Source organism: Cyclospora cayetanensis, unplaced genomic scaffold (genome assembly GCF_002999335.1).
Source record: "Cyclospora cayetanensis isolate NF1_C8 unplaced genomic scaffold, CcayRef3 CcayRef3_contig_164, whole genome shotgun sequence".
In the NCBI taxonomy this organism is placed as follows: Eukaryota; Apicomplexa; class Conoidasida; order Eucoccidiorida; family Eimeriidae; genus Cyclospora; species Cyclospora cayetanensis.
In genome coordinates, this window is record NW_020312108.1 from 1 (window position 1) to 21,441 (window position 21,441).

The window sequence follows — 21,441 nt, forward strand, 5'->3', positions numbered from 1 at the left end:
CCCCCCCCCGCCCCCCCCCCCCGCCCCCCCCCCCCCCCCCCCCCCCCCCCACAAACATCCCCCCCCGGGGCCCGCCACACCACGCACCCTGTTGACCTGGGATTGGTCAGTGGACCTTCCCGACCAGCAGGAACGGCGTCACAAACGCCAACACCCCCACATCCCCCCCTAGCCACACCAAGGCAGTTATGGTCCAGCGGCGTAGCGGCCCCACCGGCCCCCCCCATAGCCCAGGCAACCTCCCCCCCCCCCCCCCCCCCCGCGCCCGCCTCTGTTGCGCAAGCAACACTACATTTATTCGCCGCCATACATGGCGTCCTTCCTTCCACCCTCAGCACTTGCACGCACCCCCTTGCCTACAAATAGAGACGGCACTCATCCCTGCATGCCGACTATGCGCGTATCAGCCCGAGCCCGCGAGTAAACTCGCTTGGTACCTTGCTAGATAACATTTGCAGACACCAGAAAAAACGAAAAACCAGTTCAGCGTCGCAGTCGCACATATATATATATATATGCAGCGGTCGCTTGTTCGAGGAGCTGCATACCAACTTAAAGCGACGGGTGGGGGTCTGCACGGAGGCAGCACAGGCACGGGGAGGGTTGTACTTTTTGCCAAGTAAAGACAGCCTGGCCTCTTCCCGTCCTGTGTGCTCATCCCCCCTTCCCCCGCCGGAGGCATTGGCATAGTGGCTCCCGAGGCAGCCGCATCACTGCTCTTGCTGGTGCTCTTCGCTAAGGAATTTGTTCAGAGCAGCAAGCTGCTGCAGCGCAGCTGCCGGCAGCTGCGCTGCAGCAGCTTGCTGCCCTGGTGCAGCGGCAGCGTTCGACACCCGTCCGAAAGCTCCCCACGCATCCTCCGTTGCGTGAAGGGCCCCGTGTGCAGTCCTGGAGGGTGTATCACGCGGCTGTTGCAAGTATTGCTGCTGCTGTTGCTGCTGTTGCCTAAGCAGCACAGCTTCGGTGTGCGCTGGCTGCTGGTCCCAGTGCGCGTTAAGCTGCTGCTGCTGCGAGTGCTGGGTCTGCTGCTGGTGCTGCTGCCAGTCGTCTTGCACAAGAAGAGGCTGCTTGCTGCTGCGCTGCAGTCTGAGGTTGAGCTGCTGCTGCAGATACTCTGCAAACGCAGTGTGGTCTAAGCCGTAATTGAACCACTGGCTGCGATCTCGCGCGTATAGCCACCGCTTATTTCCGCTTACCTCCCACTCCGGCAGAGCCTGCAAACAGAGAAAACGGCATTTTTCGGAGATCAGGTGGCAAAGTACAGAGTTGTGTTCATATGTGTATGCGTGTAGAAGATGCAAGGGAAACGCATGCTGACATACATTTTCAAACAGACAGAGACAGACACGAAAACATACACAGACACAAGCACACACACACACAGAGATATATATATATATAGCTAGAGCGAGAGAACACACACGCACCCATAAATATATATAGAGCGAGAGAAAAAGAAAGGAAGAGAGAAAGAAAGAGATCCACGCGCGGGAAGGCAAGGTGTGTATCAGGCATCCCAGGAGACATTGACGAAGCACAGAAAGGACTCTGCGTTTGACACCCGATCGGGGTAGAAAAACCAGGCGGCGGAAAAAGCAAAAGTGCGCTTTTCTATTCTAGAAAAGCTTGATTGTGTAGGTCATAAGTGTGTGTTCGAAGAGAGCCCACAAATGCGGAGAAAAGAGGGCTGAGGAGAGAAGCAGGCAGCGAAAGGCACTCAAAGGAAACATCGATTCATCGCGTGGGTGCCCACGACGCTGTGTAAGAGAGGAGCTTTTGCACAGTCCAAGAGATACAGCCACGAATAGCTACGGCGTGCGGCGGCCTATAGAGCTAGGCAGCATCCGTGAGAGAGAGGGAGAGACCCCATAATAAAGGAAGGCCAAGAGCAAGCGAAAGAGGGTGGGATACAACAGCCTTCCACGACGTAAGACAGAGCCCTGAGAGACGGCGACTGCTTAGCCTCGTCCGCCTCCGCCTCCTCCCTTCCGTTCCCAGCGCAGATTCTATGTGCCCATCTCCTGCTTGCGGAACGGGTGATGAGGCTGAAGGGACCGCTTTATGGCGTGTTGTACCTGTCTTGCCGCCGTCGCAGCTGCACACAGAGCTTTAGGATCGGCAGGAGCACGCACAGCTTCTGGGGGGCCCGTGGGCTGCAGCGCTCACAGCAAGCAAGCACGGAGGGCAGTCGCGAGGAGAGTCGTGACACTTGGGAGGCGCGTCAGCAACAGCGACGAGGGAGAAGCGGGAAGAGGGGCGAAGACCACGAAGCACAGCCAAGGGTGGGGGTGAGATGAAGGAAAACAGAGGGAGGCGTTCTCCTCCTCCCGCGCAACAGGGAGGATGCCCTTCGGAAACAAGGCATCCCCTGCCGAAGAAGGGAGCGAGGTGCGGAAGGGAGGCGCATGGGCGCAACAACAACAAGAACACCAACAGCTTGATCCTAATCATCACCATCGCCAAAAAGTGCTGCACACAATGTCGCATGCCTTACTATCGGCGGGGTCGCGGGCACTGCGAAGGGAGCATCCCACAGGACGTCTTCAATGTCTTCGGCTGCTTCTGCTTCTGCTTCCGCCGTCCTTGATGCCTTTTTTGCAGGTGATACCACATCCGAAGCCACGACAGCACCCGATGTGCGCTTCGTGGGAGGGAGCTCGACGGCAGCTGCTGGTGGGTTGCCTGCCTCTGCAAGGAACGTTGTCACAGTTCCGTCTTGCGATTCTCCGACTAAGACCTTCAGAGAAAACGGCAGCAACGGCAGCAGCACACGCAGGGCCCTGCATGCATGCTGGCTGGCCTACGCTATAGGCTTTGCTGCAATGTTGAGCCGTGCCAGCAGCAGGAGCAGCAGCAGCAGCAGGAGCAGCAGCAGCAGCAGGAGCAGCAGCAGCAGCAGGCACACACCTGAACCTCCTCATCCGCCGAGGCCTCTAAGCCCCCCTTGTCCATCCTGCAGCTGTTTTTGCCGTCCACTCTGCGTCGCACGTAGTAGGGGGCCCAACAGGGCCCCTCTCCCCCGCCTAAGGGGACTTCGAGCTTCGCTGCCTTCCAAGAGATCGGAAGCAGACGAAGCGTCTACACCGGGTCAAAGGGGCCGGTCGGCTCGGCTCGCGGTTGCTGCTGCCGGCAAAATATGCTTGTCAATACATATATTCATACATATTTAAATACATGGAACTACCCTTGTCGCTCGGGACGCACCGCCGCGCGCGCAGTAGTCCCAGCAGCACGAAAAAAATGCCCTCCATATGGCAAGCTCTAAGCACCCCAACAGCTCTAGAATCTGCTCACAGCGTCTATTTCTGAATGGGGAATACTTTTGTCGAGTCCTCAGTCGTGGCATGCGTTTGTAGGGCTTTTTCTGTGTCGGGGCCCGGCGGTTGCATGCATCGGCAGGGTAATCCCCCTTGATTGACGGTTCACTTCTCGCTAGAGGACTTTTTAAGGCGTTCGCATAAGGGGGATTGACACTAGTAATTGCGTAGCCTTGGAAGCCGCGAGGAGCCCCTATGTGTCTAAATGGGCACTCGTCCATGCAGACAAGCCTTCCGTTCAGCAGCTGTAGATGGTCCGAAACATTCCTACTAAGCAGAGAAGGTCCCCCAAGAGTTTCACTGCAGTTTTCTTGCTTCAAAAAGTGCACCTCCGGGTCAGAGACACCAAATAAGGACCGCCGTAGATATATCTTTCGGCTAACACCTTTGCAGCGCGCCCCCCAGCTATAGCGGCCAAGCTACACCTCGGCACTTTCGACGGAACAAGCCATATTTAATCAAAAAGTACTCTGCGTGAATGGTTGCGGAACCTTAGAGTGTGTTTATGCGCGTGTATTTGTTGCAGCTCCGTGCAACACGAATCAGTTGTTAGTGCCTGAGTGCTGAGCGCTTCCAAGCGGGACGCGAATAAAAACTTCAATTGCTTATAGAGGATTCCGAGCAAAGCGCTTGTACCATGACTATCTGTCTGTCTGTCTCTCTCCCCTAAGGCCTTCTGTGTGACGGGTTAGGAAGACTGCAGCCTGCGGGATGCTCTTCGGCTGATGCATTATTTAGATTAGGCTAAGGGTTAGGAGCTTATTAAAAACCGGTTTGTCTGTTCCCATATCTTATTCTTCCAAAGTTTGGTTAGCTCGATACGAGAAGTGGAAGGGTGGTGCGCCCGTTCACGAGATGCAATGGGCGTACAGCGGTGAACGCTTAGAATGCTCAGGAGGTGCAGCTGCCTTCACCCTAGCTTTCCCCGTCTTGTTGGGAACGCTGAGGGGCACGAACAGGGCAAAGCAGGAATTCCTCTCGAAAAAGTACTCAGTACTTACCTTTCTGTGATGTTCGCATTGAGTCTGCAGACGAGTCTCTCTGTATGGAGACCATAAAAAGAGCTTTACACTGGCAGTAGAATGCCCACAAGCCGTTTCGGAAGGGGCGCTCTAGTGAGGACTCTATCCCTCTACTTTGATAGGGTTTTCGAGTAGGATCCGCCATGCGGAACCATTTTTCGAGTGGCGCTACACCCTGAGCCAAAGCCTTCAGAAGTGCGGCTACTGACTAGCCACTACAGGTGGCAGTCAGCGAGAAACCCACAGAAAATCTTGATGCATACTTAACAGGGAGCTACAATTGCAGGGGGGCTGCTGCAGCTCGCGGGGAGCAGCAGAAATCACAAAGGGGTTAGTTGTTCAGCAAAGCAAACCGCGTATAATGTGTGGGAACATCCCCCTGGGTCTTATATCTCCGCTGTAGCAGAGCTATCGCTGCCCAAAGACCGCTAAGTAGCAGTCGTAGCTCTTACTAGCAGCCCTCACGATCCCTGCTGTAGCATTGGAGGGAGCAGTGGAACTGCCTTGTGCACGGTAAATTTCGCATGGGCGTGGCCGCTCCTGCTGCTGCACCAATTTAGCTGCAGCTGGTTAACAGCCTTAGAGGCGAACTCGGCTCTTCTTCTTTTTGCTGCCCTTCAGTGTCCAAAGGTTAAGAAGCGTTTCTCTAGCTTCTGGCTCCAACAATTTCGCAGACTGGAGGGGGGGGACTACAGCTCCCACTCGAACGTCCACCTGCATACAGCCGGCACAGCAGCAGCAAAAACAACCCCACACCTGAAGCTTCCTCGGCACAAGCACACGGAGGAAACAGTCAAAGAGAGAGGCCAATAAACAAACAAACAAAGCTACAAGAGAATGCCCAGGTAAGCAGCGGTCCCGAAAAGAGAACAAACGCGAAGGAGGCGTCTGCCGGCAGCAGCGCCTCCACGTAAGAGGGCACAAAAAGCGCGTAAAATCAGACAGCGGAATAGAAGAGACTGGACGGCTGCTTTGGTTTGCGAAATCGGATGGAAACTCGGGAAAAAAAGGCACACAATCGACGAGTCAGCCCAGCGCCCCCCAATACCCCACTCGAGGGTGGCAACGAGAGCCTGAAGGCACCTCCGGCAACAGCCCAACACAACCAGCACGCTAAGGTTAGACATCGCGCGTTTACCCTAGGAGCAATGAGTCTCCTGTGCGCCATTGCGCTATTCCATTCAGGGCCCACAGCCTGCCGCATCTTCGCCGCATACTCCTCCGGCTGAACATACTTGGGCAGCTGTACAGAGAAAACGCAATCCACCGCAGTGCTACCTGCTGCTGTCTTTCAGGCTTATGCACATTTTCAGCTTTAAACAGCTTCAACTACGCCCGAAAAACAAACTGAGGGCGTGCTTCTGCATGTGGCGCCTACAGCGCAGTTTGCAAGGCTCCGTTGTGGGCCTGGCGTACTTGGGAAACGAAATATTTGCTACTCTTCTTATCGTCTTTCGTATTGAGAACGACTAAGGCTTTCCCAACTGCAGGAGCAGCTACGGCTGCAGCCGCAGCGCCAGCTGTAGCCCTTCGGCGTGGCTTCTTCGCACCGGCTCCTGCCCACGTTCCCCAACCGGGTAGGAAGGAAGCTGCGCAGACACACAATCAAAGCGCGGCAAGTACCTTTTGCCCCTTCCCAGCACGTACAGGCGGAGAGCCAAGGGGTGGAGTGGAACGCATGCACGCGCGTCTGTGGGATGTGAGCGGACACGATGCCACTCTCTCTCTTTGTATACCGGGTGTGCTGCAATTATGCGCCTTACAGTCTTCTTCCTTCCCTTCAGCTGCCTCTTCTGCTGCCTCCGCCCGAAACATTGCCTCCTCATCGCCTTCTACAAATGCCTGCTGCACCAGCAGGCCTTGATCCTCCCTGCGTTGTTGTTGATGCTGTCGCTGCTGCCGCTTTTCCAGCTTCCGCTCCGAGCAAGCGGGGTCAGTGGCATCTGCGTCTTCGTCTGGAGCACCGGCGTCATCTGCCACGCTTTGCAACTACGAACCGCAACAAACACAGCGAGAGCGGCATCATGGCAATCACAACAGAAGCATGGCGCCCGCAAAAACAGAGACCCCTTCGCCATCATGCCCAGCAGCACAGGCACCAAACCTACGAAGTCTTGTAAACCGTCCTGAAGTGTCTTGAAGGGTTCTGACTTTCCCTCAGCAACAGGGGCGGGTGCTGCCTTTGCGTTGCTGCCGCCTTTGCTTTTTTTCTGCTGCTGCAGCCACGGGTTGGAAGGACTCGTGTCGCAGTGCCCTTCCCTCTGCCTCTTGAGATGCGCTTCGGCCTCAGCCTGCTTGTTAGCTGCCTCTTTCGCGTAGTCTCGCTGCTGCTGCTTCTTCTTCTTCTTCCGCTGCTCCTGCTGCTCTGCCTTCTGCTGCTCAAGAGTGCGGGAGAGCAACGCAATGGCTGCCTTTGAGGACACATGTAGACCTTCATTCTCCGCCTCCTCGCCATTTTGCTTCCCTCCCTGCACCGGCAACTGCTGCTCCTCCTGCTGCTCTTTCTCCTCCTGCTGCTGCTGCTGCTGCTGGCAAGGGCCTTTAACCTCTGCTACTGCCTCCGTAGGGTTCATTAAGGCTTCCAAACCACCACCCCCGTCAAGCAGCGAAGCAACATAGGCCTCGGCCTCCTTTAGCTGCTGCTGGTCAGCTTCGAGGATTGCAGTCGCTGTCGCACAGGCAGCAGCTACCCCTGCCCTTGCTTCTTTCCTTCTCTTCATTCCTCGTCTCACAGCAGCGGCACGGAGCTTTGCTGCTGCTGCTGCAGGGTTGCTGCTACTGCCTGCGGCCATGCCCTCACCAACCTCATCAGACCCTTCTCCTTCGCTCTCGCCGCTTCCAGAGTCGCTGCTCGCGTCCTCTTCCTCCTCTTCGCCGCTGCTGCTGCCGCTGCTGCTGCTGCTAGGGATGCCTGCTGCACGCTGTTGCCTGCGCCTCTCGATCTTGGCTTTGAGGGCCGCTGCTTCCTGCCTCGCCTTCTCTATGCCGTTCCGCAAGAAGGGAAGGGCAAACAGGCCTTTGTTCGGTAGTTCAGGTGTCTCTGCATCCTCATCTCCTGTGCCTCGACGAGTAGCAGTAGTAGCAGCAGCAGCAGAGCGCAGCAGAGCGAGCTTCTCCCCCGCAGTCTTCGGGGTTCTCGCCTCATCCTCTATGTCCTCCTCAGCGCTTCCAGAGCCGTCACTCTCGCTTTCTGCAGTGCACAAAGAATGCAGCGCATCAGAAGCGGCAGTATCGGCGATCCGCCTATGTGAGGGGCCAGCGTGTTTGTTCGTTCGCATACCGAATTCACGAACATTCGACCAACAAAACATACCGTCGGTTTCTTGCTGCCCCTTTGCAGCCTTTTCCAAGGCCCTCCTATCGTCCAGTCCGCGCTGTAACACAGCAACAGCAGCAGCATGCAGAAGCCGTTAGACGCACACTCTCCTTTTGAGCAATCAAAATCTCTGATGTTTCCTCAAGCTGCCTCTGCTCATCCCTCCTACGGCCTGCCGCTGCCCCCAAGAAGGATAGCCTCCGCAAAGAGTTACAGCCTTTCACACTACAAAGAACACGGTTTGTTCGGGGGATTCAAGCGCACTTGTTGCTGCCTGCTGATCTCCGCCTGCATATCCCTGCCACCGAATCTTTGAGCGATACGAGCCCACTTGGCTCTCGCGTTTTGTTGGCGCAAAAGACGCTGTTGCGCATGCTGCTGCTGCAGCTGCTGCTGCAGCTGCTGGGCAAGCTCCGGATTTTCCTGCTGCAGCCGCTCCAGCAGCTGCTGCTGCTGACGCGTCTCCAGCTGCCGCCGCTTCTTCCTGCCCTCTTTGGCCTTTATTCTCTTGAGGCGGTGCAGGCGTCGGTGCTCTTGAGAGAGAAGAAATCGCAAGCGCGCGGCCTGCTGCTGCTCTTGCTGAAAACATAAATAAAATTCGCAAAAACCAGTTGCCGGCAGCAGATTAGGCCACACCGCAGAAAAAGAGCATTACGAAAGTGCATCGTGCAGTGTATCGACGGCGCTTCACAGGGCCCTCGGAGTCGCAAGCAGAGCCAGCGATTCTCACGCGTCTTCTGATCGGATCAGCCGGTGCCAGTGCCTGCTCCTGCTGCAGTTGCTGCTGCTCAGTGTTGCAGCTGTTGACTGCATCCAGCAGCGCTTGTTCGAATCCCTGCGGCCTCATCAGTGCTGCAGCCTGCTGTACGGTCCGCGTCGAGGCAGCAGCAGCAGCTGCTGCAGTGTATCCGAACTGCTGCTGCTGTCGCTGCCGCTGCTGCTGAACCAAGGGAATCCACTTGGATGCATCGCGCTGTGCGAAGTCGAACTGCTGCTTCCTCAACTGCAACTGCTGCTTGTGCATCGGTAGCCTTTCTGGGAGCACACCCGAGTCCAGCTGCAGCTGCTTAGCAGCCTCTGCTGCTGCTTCAGCTGCGTCGCTGTCGCCTGTTGCTGCTGCTTCAGCAGCAGCAGCAACAGCAGCAGCAGCGCGGCGCGTAGGAGCAGACAGTGCAGACAGCTGCTGCTGCAGCTCTCCATGCCGCGTGCTGCCCTCTACGGCGGCCAGAAGATCTTCAAAGCCAAACTCTGAAGCAGAACCGTCGCATTAACGACACGCACGCGCATGCAGGACAGAGGTAAAGGATGAAGACAGATTCCTACCGCACCCGAAGCGCATGCAGCCACACCACCAGTAGCTCACGAGTTTGTTCCGAATCTTCTTCGCGAAGCAGCTGCAGCGTCCCCTCAGCCGATTCATCGCATTTACGCGCTGCCGCTGTTAATGGCGAAATTCCGGTGGGCAACTGCTTGTCATGCTGGCGTTGCAGCGACTCCACGAGCTCCCTACATCCCTTCTCTTCGTCTGAGTCCGCGCTGTCAGTGCTGCTGCCGCCACTGCTGCCTGACACGGCTATGTCGAAAAAAGCCTCGGGTACATCCTCCTCATCATCATCAGAAGCGGTAGGCACAGCCCTCTTCGCACGAGGCGGTCCAACGGTATTGGCTCGCCTGCCACGTCGGGCGCCCATTCCGCCTGCCATCTGCCGTTGTTGTTGCTTCTGTTGCTGCTGCTGTGAGTCCACCTGTTGCGCACGAGTCCTGTGTGCACTGCTGTATGCAGTGCTGATGATGCTCTAGCCACTTCTTCTGGAGCTTGTGGTCCAGCTGGTGCTGCATCCCAGGGGATGCTACCCCTCCACCTCCGCCTGTTACTCTTGCTGATGTGGAGAGTGTCTCGCAACTGCTTCAAAGCCTACCAAGGAGGGGAATCAGTGGAAAAAACGCGCCGTGGAATCCGCGGGCAGGGGCACGAGGGCACGTGGGGTGGATCGCAGGGGCACTCTGCCGCTGCTGCAACAACAGCCCTAACGAAACAAAAAACAAATTTAGCAGAATATATGCATTGATTCGTCGTTTTATCCCCTATCCAGCGATGGTCGCTGTTTTAGCCGAAGACCCCTACATGGTGAGAGCTGTGGGGCCGAGGCCCTTAGTCCGCATGCCCCCGCAATGGCAAAGCAGTTGCTGCGGTTCCGCTGTTAAACAGAACCTTCTGGAAGGCAATTCAGTGAAAAGAAGAAGTCCTCTGTTCTGCTTGCCCCGCGGAGTCGTCTCAAGCTTCTGTCTACTCTAGAGGCTCCCCGACGTCAGTGTCTCGGTGAGGTCCCTCCATCCTACCTCTTCGGAAGCGCTGCCTGCTCTTGCACTTGATAGCCACTGTGGCTCTCTGTATACCACGACAACGCGAGAGGGGCACTGGCTTTGGGGCCCGCGAACACAGCAGGCTGGATCCAGCTTCACTACAAAAAGCTGCTTAATAAGTCCTCTGTTTAGCTGCTCAATGAGGCCCCGCTCGGCGGCTCGGCGAAGTCGTCGCATGTAAAGCAGCTCAGTACGGGGGAATAAAAGACTGTGTGCATTCAAAACGCTTGTCGCTAATCGCAAATACTTGAAGCAGTTGGAGGCTTACAAGGACACCGGTACCTGAGGGTCCGTTGACCTCCCCGCCAACCACCCAACACCCGCAGCCACAGAAATGTCTCGCTGGCCATTGCATGCGTTTGCAAGGACAAGCAGATGACTGCCTTAGCTTTGGGTGTTTGTCAAACCCGCGACCATTGAGGGGAAAAAAAAAGAGCCGACATCCTATAATCCACATGATGTGCCTTGGCTTTGCCTGATGAGGACCGTAGTACGTAAATGCGTACCTCCGCAGGCGCATTTAGTATAATATGGACATATATATATATAAATGTACATCTTTAAATTACGATGCAAGGCTCTGCGAGGCTGGATGAAGGCAGTTCGCGAGCCGCCACTATCTAAGTCCCTAGTCGCAAGCGGTGTGTTGCTCTTTTTCAACCTTCGCGCATCCACGAGAAGCATGTGCAGACGGGAGAGCACCTACACACAGAACTTGGTTCTTCTCTCCACACCACCCCCTGCAAAAGACGCTAATAAAGGGAGTGGACGGTTTACAGATGGGAACTCCTCGGGTGCGGCAAAATGCTTGAGCAGCCGCAGACCCCACATAAATCTATGCCGAATCCGCACTGGTATACCCAATATGCTTGCCAGGCGAGGACGCCTCCTCCCGGGAGCCGGTGCGTCGCTGCTGCCCTTCCATAAGGCGTTGCACCTGACGACACGAAACTGCGTTACTGTAGGGTTAACCCTACACACCCTCTCTCCACTTGCGAGGGCTTCAAAGGTGACCAACGTGCGTTTATTACTTGGGAGCTCAGCATGTAGGGCTCGCGCGGCCAATTCAAGAGGCACCGAACAAAAGTGCCCCGCGGAGGGCTGATGCTGGGAAGCGCTGCGTGCATGCAAAAGTTGTTCCGCAGTCACCGACTAGTTACTCGTATCCAGATCGGCAGTAGCAACCTTCAGTGCACTGGTGCCTGACTTCTACCTCTCCTGCATCACCAGCCCCCACCACCAAGCCAACTATCTCTACGGCTTCCGCCGTCTGAAGACCTTCCAGGGGCCTTTTCTTGCGTTGCTCTGCGAGTGCAGCACGCTCGCGGTGCTGTAGCAAGGGCACCCGGTTTCGCGGAATGGTGTGCCGCCTTTGCTGCAACTGCTGCTGCAGTTGCCTAAGCTCGCGGCAGCGATGTTTTGCTCTCGCCACCGGATCCCAGTGCCCCCTAAATTCTAAGTAAGCATTTCCTCTATTCCCTAGTTCTGCTGGACGAAGATCTGGAGCTTCCTCCTCTCTCTCTAGCCAACTCTGCAGCGGACTGGAGTTGGCGCCTTTTGTTGGTGCCGCTGCGGCACCGACACTTCTCTCGACGCTTCTGCTCCTGCTGCGCTCACTAAAACTGCAAATTTCAATGGGGTGGCTTCTCCCATATCCCATAGATAGCCCCCTACGACAGCGGCGGGGCGGCCCTCTTCTCCTTTCAAGCTTTACTGCCCCCGAATCCTTCGCTTCCACTTGCTGCTGCTGCTGCTTCTTTTGAAGATCTCTTTGCCTGCGTCTTTGCTTCCTCCCATCTGCCTCAGAACTGGACGGAGAGAGGCTGACCGACCGCGGGCACGGTTCCGAAACAGCCCGATGCCAGCCTAGTTTCCCTCCAGTCTGCTTCTGCCTCTCCTGAAGCCTCAACAAATCTCTCTGCTCGACCAACCGGGGTAGGTACGGCTCTATTGGGGCTGTTTCCGGCGGAGGGAAGCCCTGCCTTTGCTTCTTGCTACTCCGCCTGAGGCCCCCCACCACTCTGCTCCTGCCCTGGTGCTTATTCTGAAGCTCCTGCTTTTGCCTCCCTTTGCGATCGCCTTCCTCGCAGTAACTCGAGTCAGATTCTGAGGAGGAACCAGCGGAGGAAAAGGGGGACGAGAGAAGAGAAGAAGGGTTCCCGGCGCTCGAGAGAGGACTTCCTGCCTGCTTACTGCACCTGCTTTCCCAGCCTCTGTAACCAATTCCCACTGCCTTGTGCAGCATGCCCTCATTTCTGTCTTCAGGAAGGTCTTCAAGAGGTTTCAAGGGTTCCTGTGGGCCCTTGGGGGCCGCTCTCCTTCCTCCGTCAGATCTACCATTCACGAGCGCCGGGAGAGGCACACCATGTTCACGCGGGCGTAATTGAGGTGCCTTTGTCTGTGGTTTCTGCGACTTGTTTCCCCTCCTGCGTGTTTGATGCTGCTTTGATTCCTGCTTGGGCGGCTGTTGCAAATCCTTCTTTGGTTGCTGTGGCTGCTTGCGTTGCACGACTGGAACTCGTCTCTGCTGCTTATTCTGCCTGCGCTGTTGCTTCTGTTGCTGCTGCTGCTGCTTGAGGAGCTGCCTTTCTAAGCGCTCCTTGTCTGCTTGCCCACTCTCCCAGTACCATCTTTTAAGGCTCTCTATTCTGTCCTTGAACTCGAAGTTTGTCGAACGCTGAAAGGATTCGATTGGCTCCCATGTGTCGTCCGAGGAGCTGTCATAGTCCTTCCATTTGACTCTAAAATAAAACTTCCCAAAGACCCGCTTCACGGCCGTAATGTCTTCAACGGGATACCGAGAGTCCTCGCCTTCAACGAACGTTGCCATGTGCTGCGGCTTGCGAAAAGAGGGGGGCACGGAGAGACGTGAAGCAGCGGGGGGTATGAACGGCGCAGAGCCGAGGGGGTGCCATGCAAGAAGTCAGCTGGGCGAAGGGTCGGAAACACGTTCAAGGGAGGAGATAAATCGGAGAGACAACGGGAAGGAAGGGTTGTGCCCGAGGGATATCACTGACCGCGAAAGAAGAAGGAGCCTGAAAAGGATTAGAAGTACAAAATAGGTGGAACAAGAGGATTAGAACGGGAGAGATGAGATCCCACAGACTCGGAGCACACATATATCACGTAGTTGCAGACCACCCCCCAGCTAAGATGCCCCAGGTAACGTCGTAAGAAAGGAGCATATCCCATCATTTAGGGGGGGGGAACGCCCTGAGTTGGCAGAGGAAGAGGAGGTAAAAGAATTAAAACAGCGTTTTACCCGCGCACAACCTCAACACCCGTCCACCCCGTAAGCTCGGGCCCGACCATTGGGGTGCCACTACACCACACGGATATACTGATCATCTTTCTACTCATTATCTTCTCTGCTTTCAATACTTCAGTTTTGCGATTCACGCAAATCCCATGTTTCTTGAAGCTCCCAGGGCACCGTAGAGCACCTTTACCCTCACTCGCCTCCTCCACGGCTAGACCAGTGCTGCACAGCACCCAGATAAAGGATCTGTGTTGCTTGGTAAGGTTTCCGCCTTGCAAGGAAAATGCAAGCGGAACGATAGTAGTTTGAGGAATTTGGGCAACAGCACACAAAGACAAACTGCTTTGGGCTCTCTAGGCTGGACTGCAATTGCCTAGATGTTGAAGTAATATAACCACAATGGAAGGTTCTTCCCCCTCCTCTCATAAACTCCCTCCTTATCGCTTCCGTATGGTTTCATCTACTTCTATGCTCTCCTGTCCCGCGTTCTCAGTGGTTCGCTGATCCCCCCTACTCCTGTTAGGCTCCAAGTCATTTTCTGTGCTCACCCAGCTAGCCATATCAGCCTCCGCGTTATTCCTATTCCCCTTCATAAGTTCCATCTTCATGCTGCGTTGGTGTTGTCATCTCTCGTGTGCTTGTGCCCACCGGTGCGCCGATATGCGCTTCTGGAAGTATTACAGTGCCGAATCTCCTACGTTGCCGTAACACTGGAAGGCAGACCTCCGGAGCAGATCCCCCTATCAACTTTTTTGCAGCTAACAGAGTCATGGGACTTACAACGTCCCTTTTGTGATGCTCCATCAGAGGCTGCCACGGGAGACACTCAGCTCCATGCCCAAAACCAAGTCAAATGTATGTTATCGAGTGCTTTTAATCGAGCTCCTACCTTCCTCACCTAAGTCCCAAGGTCCCCACATGAGGAGAGTGGAGCACCTAGGGTGCGCCTAGCAGCTCGTTTTAAAGCACTCCAAGTGTTCACAACTACGTACACGCAGCATTCAGCCCAAAGCCACACTACAGTGCGTCCTCATGTATCGTTCTACCAGTCTTCCGCTAGAAATAAGGTATATAAACTGACAAACCAATCGGCGAGTTATTTAGTAGTTCTTGATTGAATATAATCAGTGCAGTATAAAGTGTGGAAATGTAGCTGAGCCTGCTACATACAGCCAATCCTTCACGACCAGAGCAAAGCCTGGCATATTGGTTTTTACCCCAGTTAGTGCTTCAAAGTACTGGTACTTGGTACCCCACAAGGCTGTGGATAACATTACACAGACTTCTGTCCGCTTTGTTGCGACAAAGTTCACAAGGGACAACGGGAGGCTTCTCGTCCTATTGCCACTCCCCAGGCAGGCAGAAACGTGGAAAGAGTGTAAGTGTATGCATCAACTAGTCAGGTGAAACACATAGGAAGGAGAAAAACACACTAGCCAATAGTAGACGTGGTACTAAATTAACATGATTGCGGTAGTGCTGTGGATTGCTGTAACTCGGAGCGCTGAACTATTTGAGCTTGCTGTTATGAGAAGGCAACCGACAAATAAAAAATGTGCAGGATATCAAAAGGCACACAAGTTAAGCAAACCTCCTACAGCAGCCTCAGAAGCACGAAACAAATCTTTTATCATTTGATTTGAAGCTCCGTGAAAAGACGAATTGTTATAGCTCTGTGGCAAGTCCAACTGTAAAGGAAATCGACACAGAAACAAAGAGCACTCATTCTTTAAAAGATGGCGAATGTTTCTAGCCACGCGGCGTCAAGCTTAATCATATACCTTTCAATTCGTCATGCAAAGCTTGCCAGTTCACCAGGACCAAATCTACAAGCTCGCAACACACTGCCGTCCGGCGTCTGACATAACTCCATGCCAGTCTCCGTTGAGCTTTGCACACAAATCCGCCTGGACCGACCAGCTATTTCCCAAATCTATCGGCTGCTACGTGTGACTGCTACCCCGCGGCCACCAGGTTCAGGCCCGGATCGGATAGAGGCCCATAATGAAGAATAGGCATGCCGGAGAACAACGGGTAGACGAGGGCACTATCGTAATACGAACCAAATCAGCACACGGAATAAATCAAGCCGACTGAACGTGATTAAATATCCACAGAGTAGTACATATTGCAGATTGGTGCTGTTGGTGTGCTCGGTTCGTCCATTCGCCTTAAAGTGATTCACAGTGGTTGTATTATGGTCAATCTGGAGGGATGTCATGGAGGCACGCCAGAACGCACTAGCATGCTTCAGATCCTTGCTGGAATCTAAAAAAGCTTTCATACATGGTATAAGAATAATTGAGCTACTTCTTAAGATGTAGAGGGCTCATACAAGAGATTGGATGGACATACTTGCCTATGGCGTCGATAACCAGTACACACTCCTCCACCGCAGGTCCCAACCCACGCCACCAGCAACGCCGTAAGAGTTTTTGCATTGTGCTGTGTGAATACCATCATAGCTTGGAAACAGAATGGTCTGCTTTGTGTAAAACGGTACTGTGGAATGAATTCTGGACGTATGAGTGACGGGGTCCCCGAATCATTCTGGAGCACAACAGGCCATCCTGAACTCGCTTGTGCTTGGCATTCTTGGCACTCTGGATGTTGGCGGTAGTTGCATGAGTGACAAAAGATACATTAAATGCAGCTTCGGCAGAAATCATGAACTATCACGAGCAAGAGAGTGTGCATTGAATAATCATAAATCGTTAGGGCTTTGTGCTAGCTCGACGATGAGCTTATAATCCAAGAGTTGTTCTTTGGCTTGGGTGGCTCCTGCAATACTTTGAAGTAAAGCGCACTACAGGCATCACCAAGTTCCTGATGACTCTTGGGAAGTACCCTAAATTTTACTGGCTGGATAGTGAAATGATGCTTGTTCAAGTGATGCTGGCGTTCGTCCACAACCTGCCACACCGTATAAAGCTCTTTTCCCTCTACTGTATACTGTTGCTCGGTTTCGGTAAGCTTATGAGAATAGCAAGCAAGAATTGGTGTTCTGAGATACTCGTAGTGTGTTTGAAGAGATCAAAACCCACTGCTATGTCACTACCATCGTTCGTTGGAGAGCAATAAAATGTGTAGTAAGGCAGCGCTGGTACGGGAGGCGCTTGAATGTAGCCGATAAATGTTCTTGCTGAGACATCTGCCTCTCCTATCCAGGTCAAGGAACTAGTTTTCTGAAAATGATTTAGATGGGCAGCTGCTCAAGGAAAGCCATGAATGCCAATTGGCAAGTAGATGCAAGCTCACGGAACTTCACAAATGTCCTTGCGTGTGCACAAAGTTCGAAACCTTCCCTTGATTGCCCTTAAAATTTTTCGGGATTTGGCTCAGTTCCTGCAACGGAGTTATGGATTCGCGAAAGCAATTGGTATGCTGTAAACCGAAGGTCTGCGTGCCTTCTCATACCACTGCTTGCCCCCGCACCCCCCACAGGTGTCCTTGATGAACCCGCATAAATCCCGGTCAACTCTCTCCGTTGTGGCTAAGCTGTACCATTAACAAGTTTGAATGGAAGGGAGCTGTACTTGAGTTTTCTATTCCAAGCATGGAACGCCGTTTTGTGCCCTCCACCACGGTGAATAGGGATTTAAAAGTTACTGTGGAGTCACATGTCAAGAAGAGTGTTGAGCCAAGCGTTTTGTCAACTAGTTCATGAGTGCAAGGGACCAAAGTCTTATCCCTACAGTGATAATGCTCACGGGCTTGAAGTCGACGCACATGAGTCCTTTTCCGTCCTTTTTCGGCACAAACACTGGATTAGCTCACAAGCACTGGCCACTTCGTACACCCTAATGTCTCAAACGAATCATACTCCTGATTCTTATCCTCCTTTTCATGAAGCGAGAGCTTTCAATTCTGCGGGACGCAGCTTGGGGCTGACCTGTGGACCAACTCAACAGGTGCTCTGGAAGGCCAGCAGGTGGTCAGTCTGCTGGCAGCTCGCCAGTATATAGCACTTTCCCTCACTCCTTCTTGATATTTGCCCATCCCTGTTGTAAGAAGCCTGGAGTTCTATTGAATTTTGAATAAGGAATCAGTTGCTGTGCCATCTAGACAGGGTGCTTCCTCGGCACTGTCTGGTCTTACTGTCCTGCTGAGTCACCCGCATGGAGACTCTGCCTCACATTGCTGAGGCACTCTAGATGAAATACGGGCTGCTATACAGAGAGGGAGCTGCCTCTCCCTAGCGTTTCATGGGACACCAACTTCCACAATGCGTCGCTTTGGCCTCATGAGTGCCTTCTGTTTGGTCATCCACGGCATGCCTCGGGTTTGATTGTGGTGCGTTGGCCCAAACCAGAAGTCACGGACCAAGCTTATAAAGCCCAATTCTGGCTTGTATTGGCACTGGAATATCGTATTCCAATAGTCGCATTTTTGCTACCCGTTAGCAGGTTGAGTCGTCGGGACTGGGCTGACTATTACTCAGGCAAATTGCAAGACTGCTACGTCTTCTCGGGTAACAGATTCGCTTCACATCCGATGTCGAGTGACGCTAACAATTCTTGGCCGTCACTGTGAACTTGAATAAGCAAAGAATCGCCCTATGTGGACTCCCAACTGCAACTCTATTCTCTGTAATCAACTTCTATTTACCGACACTTGCGTGTGGATGTTTCCGTTTCCCGTATGCGCTTTCTTTGCTCGCCAAGCAGCTTGATTCTGCGCTGCTCGGGCTATTTAGCTGTTTGCATGCGCTTTTAGTATTGGATTACGTTACCCAGTTTCCCACAGTAGAAGCATGTGCGTTGCTCGGGGGCGGTCTGGGGCTGCTTCGAAGAGCGGGTTTTCCTTGGTTTTCCTTTCTTGCTAACCCCAAACTGTGGGCTAGGGCGAATCGATAATGCACAGATAAATAATCTTTGTTCTAAGCCCCGAATTGGCTTTTTCTTAGATGCATGAAGTGTATTTAGTTGCTCCAGAAGCCTCAAGCAGTCCGTCACATGTTGAAGGCTCTTCGCCCAGTCGATAGATGACTGAGTCGCTTCCCAGCCTGCTACGCCTTTACTGAAATCGGGTATACGTTAAATGTGCCGCTGAAAAAGCAGCTGTTCACTTGGGCTGTGACTTTTGCTGAGCAAAACTTTTTTTCCAATTGTTCCTATCTACTTAAATTCTTACTACTTTAGATTCCGTGAATGTACCAAAGCTTGCTGTCCCGCTGACGCAGGCAGAGATCATTTAGCCATGGCGTCTCTAAAGGCCTAGCTTACAGCAATCCCTGCAGGCTATCGACTTTCTCTAATGGAAAATAACCATAGAGTGGTCCTGCCTCCAGCAAGCATATCCTATCACGCTAAGAAAAATCTTCAAATACGTACCTATCCTCACGATCGTCATGCTTTCCCGGTCGGCTTAGTCTCATCGACGCACCCACAAACCATTCAACAGCCAAAAACTAATTCTATCAACCGGGTGTGGAGCTGTACAGTTCACATCACCCTGCAAGCTGGCCCATGCCCCCCCTACAAGCGTTGTGCGACCTCAACTCCCAATGCCGGAAAGAGTGTTTTCCAAACCGTTGCCAACGAAATTGGAATCGTTAAAGTAACATAGAGCTTGAGCAAAGCAGTATAACTGCTTTGGGGAACACTGACATTTCGCTGCATCCAAAGCCAATGGACAGGCAGTAGACAGCTACATCGAACAATGCGATGCTACGACTGCAGCCCTCCATCTAAGGCATCCGTCGGCCAGTACCCTTTAACTCCATACCCAATAAACGCTCAAGATAGGACCGGCAAGGGTTCGCTTGTCTGCAGCCTCTAAGCACCCGGAGAGTTCACAGCTAGTTGCGCACACAATATTTAGCTTAAACGCACACTCCGCTGCATCCTTAGTCAACCGAGGTAACAGTCCCCTGCAGCAAATAAGGAAGACGAACAGAACCATCAAGCAACCAATTCTTCACTACTTTTATATTGAATGTAACAAGTGTGATAGCAAGCTTGTAAGTGTGTCCTCACCCCTATATCTTTTCCCAGGGTGCGCGTCTTCCAAGGACCTGAGGAGCTATACGACTACTCCTTCATATTCCGCATTTGACTGGACCCTCGTGTGTGGGTTTGGCTTTCCTCCGGTTCTTGGGGATACGTACATCCGTATACGGTCATTTCGTATCTTCCCAAGCATTGGGGCTTGATAAGCACTAAGTGGGCGGGTATGCCCCAATAAAGCGCGCAGCTCGTTCCCTGCCTTTCGTCCAAACTACGTCTGCAGGGTTTCTTTCCTCCGAACTGCTTCCACCGAACCCATTGTCCTTCACCCAATTTCGTTAATACTTGCTACACTCCCATTCGATGCTTTTTATCTGTGGCCTCCAGCACTAGTCTGTAAGAAAGCCGCACCTATCCGTCTTTTTACTGGGCTACGCCTGCCTCACACTTCCCATGATGTCCCATGGCTTCGATGGCAAGGGATATCAGCGGAAATTCTTTCTTTGTATCCAAGATGCTGATAAACCCTAGATCAAAACTGCATTGTTTTGGAATCAATGCAGTGCAGATTTCCCTCTCGTTGCGAGGCCCCCAGGCAAAGCTGTACCGGGGGCGCCCTGAAGATCCCTCGATTTCCACAAGAGCAAACAAGTCGAGACATCAAAATGTCCAAAGCTCACTTAGCTCTGCTCCCTTCTGCATCTACGGGGAGGCGACAAACCACCCTCATGAGAAGAAACACAACGTGGAGCATCGAGAGCGCTACAGGCGCAGCAACACAAAACGGACAGAGTGTCTGGTGCCTAAATGCTTTCCGGGATTCAGCCGTAGAAAAAGGGAGAAAAAGAAACAAAAGGTCCCCACTGTCCGTTCCTTCACATGGCGCCGCTTGCTTCTGCCCCTGCATTCCCCCGATTTATTGAGCCTCTGTACTTCCTCCTTGTTACTCCGTCTTCCTGTTTGTCTAAATGCCTCTACATCTTCGCCGTGCTCACCTATCATCGCCGTGTGGCACTTTTTTTCTTGCTGGTGCCGGTTTTCCGTTTCTTCTTGCCAACGGGTGTTGGTGCAGCTTTCCTGAGGGACGCAGGCGCCGCTGCCTTTCTTCCGTTCTTTGACTTAGTCGATCTCTGCGTACTGGCCTTATGAACTGCGGCTGTTCTCCTATCTGTTTTTTTTCGAGCCCTGCTTGGTGCCTCTGAATTGAGCCATAGCTGCTCTAAAGCATTTAGCCTGGGCGTGAAGTGCGAAAGTGACCCTGCACTGAAGCACTCTTTCACCTCCCATGTGTCGTCGGAAGCACCGTATCCGCTCCAGCGAATGCAGTAATAAAACTTCCCTTGAACCTACTTGCAGGCCAAGACGTTTTCTACAGCGTAGAACTGGCCCTTCTTTTGTGGCATCCTGTGGCGCCCAGTTGCAACGGACAGAAGAGTGGGCAGGAGTAGAGGGGCAAACGAGCAGGAGGCGAAAGTGGCTGAAACGGCACGCAGGCTGAGAAAGCGATAAGCTGACACGAAGGCGAGTACACAAGCGTAGGTGAGAAGTAATAGAAGAAGCGGAAGGGTTTATGCAGGATGACGGAGGGGAGAATACGAGCAGCGAGCAGCACAGGAAAGTCACCAGAGACAGAAAGACAGCTAGATGCATGAAGATACAAGGATTAATAAAACAGAGAGAACAATGTGCGGCGTAGAAGGGAAACGACAGAGCATGAGAAAGGAAGCATATGGGAACCACGGCTAGTGGCCAAGCCTTTTGGTTCTGTAGGGCGTTTTCATCCCTTATTCACACCTATGGGGTTAACTAAAAGCGAAAACTACGCTGTTTATTTCCATGGGGAGCATGAAACCCTTTAATGGCGACAAGAAGAAGAGCGGGGTTGTTGCCGAGGTCTTTCGTTGCTGCTACGGTGTTTGCGCGTTTCAAGAAGGAGCTGCAGCAGAGGGACCTGGAAATTATCATGAAATGAGTCAGTGAGGGTGCTTTTGTTTCTCTGCACACACTTCCAAAGAAATTTCGCCAAGACCGCATTGGTCGGGCGTAAACTTCACCAGACCAGTGCCCAGTTGGGGGCCCCCTCGTCGGTGCGGTTGTGTTAGGTATCTGAGTAAAGTGAGAGAAGCCATACTGCCTGTTGATAGCCATGAATTACCTCACAGCTTCATTGCGGTTTTTGTTTCCTGCATGTGGTGGTGTGCGTGTCGTTTCCCCC

At 53.2% G+C, this 21,441-nt stretch overlaps 2 protein-coding genes across 2 annotated transcripts; both read right to left on the reverse strand.

Annotated features, from left to right (window-relative positions):
• Positions 1-710: 710 nt before the first annotated feature.
• On the reverse strand, positions 711-2,952 carry LOC34621923. Its single transcript, XM_026337093.1, has 5 exons — positions 2,908-2,952; positions 2,495-2,737; positions 2,076-2,153; positions 960-1,214; positions 711-779 (listed from the first exon to the last, which is right to left on the reverse strand). Exons 1-5 carry the CDS (start codon positions 2,950-2,952, stop codon positions 711-713), a joined length of 690 nt encoding a protein of 229 aa, XP_026192878.1.
• Positions 2,953-4,918: 1,966 nt separating this feature from the next.
• Positions 4,919-12,849, reverse strand: LOC34621924 (plectin). The gene is made up of 11 exons (XM_026337094.1): positions 12,680-12,849; positions 12,538-12,600; positions 9,019-9,212; positions 8,386-8,903; positions 7,920-8,234; positions 7,653-7,713; positions 6,448-7,529; positions 6,103-6,328; positions 5,756-5,928; positions 5,478-5,582; positions 4,919-5,053 (listed from the first exon to the last, which is right to left on the reverse strand). The coding sequence occupies exons 1-11, from the start codon at positions 12,847-12,849 to the stop codon at positions 4,919-4,921; spliced, it is 3,042 nt and encodes a 1,013-aa protein (XP_026192879.1).
• Positions 12,850-21,441: the final 8,592 nt, after the last annotated feature.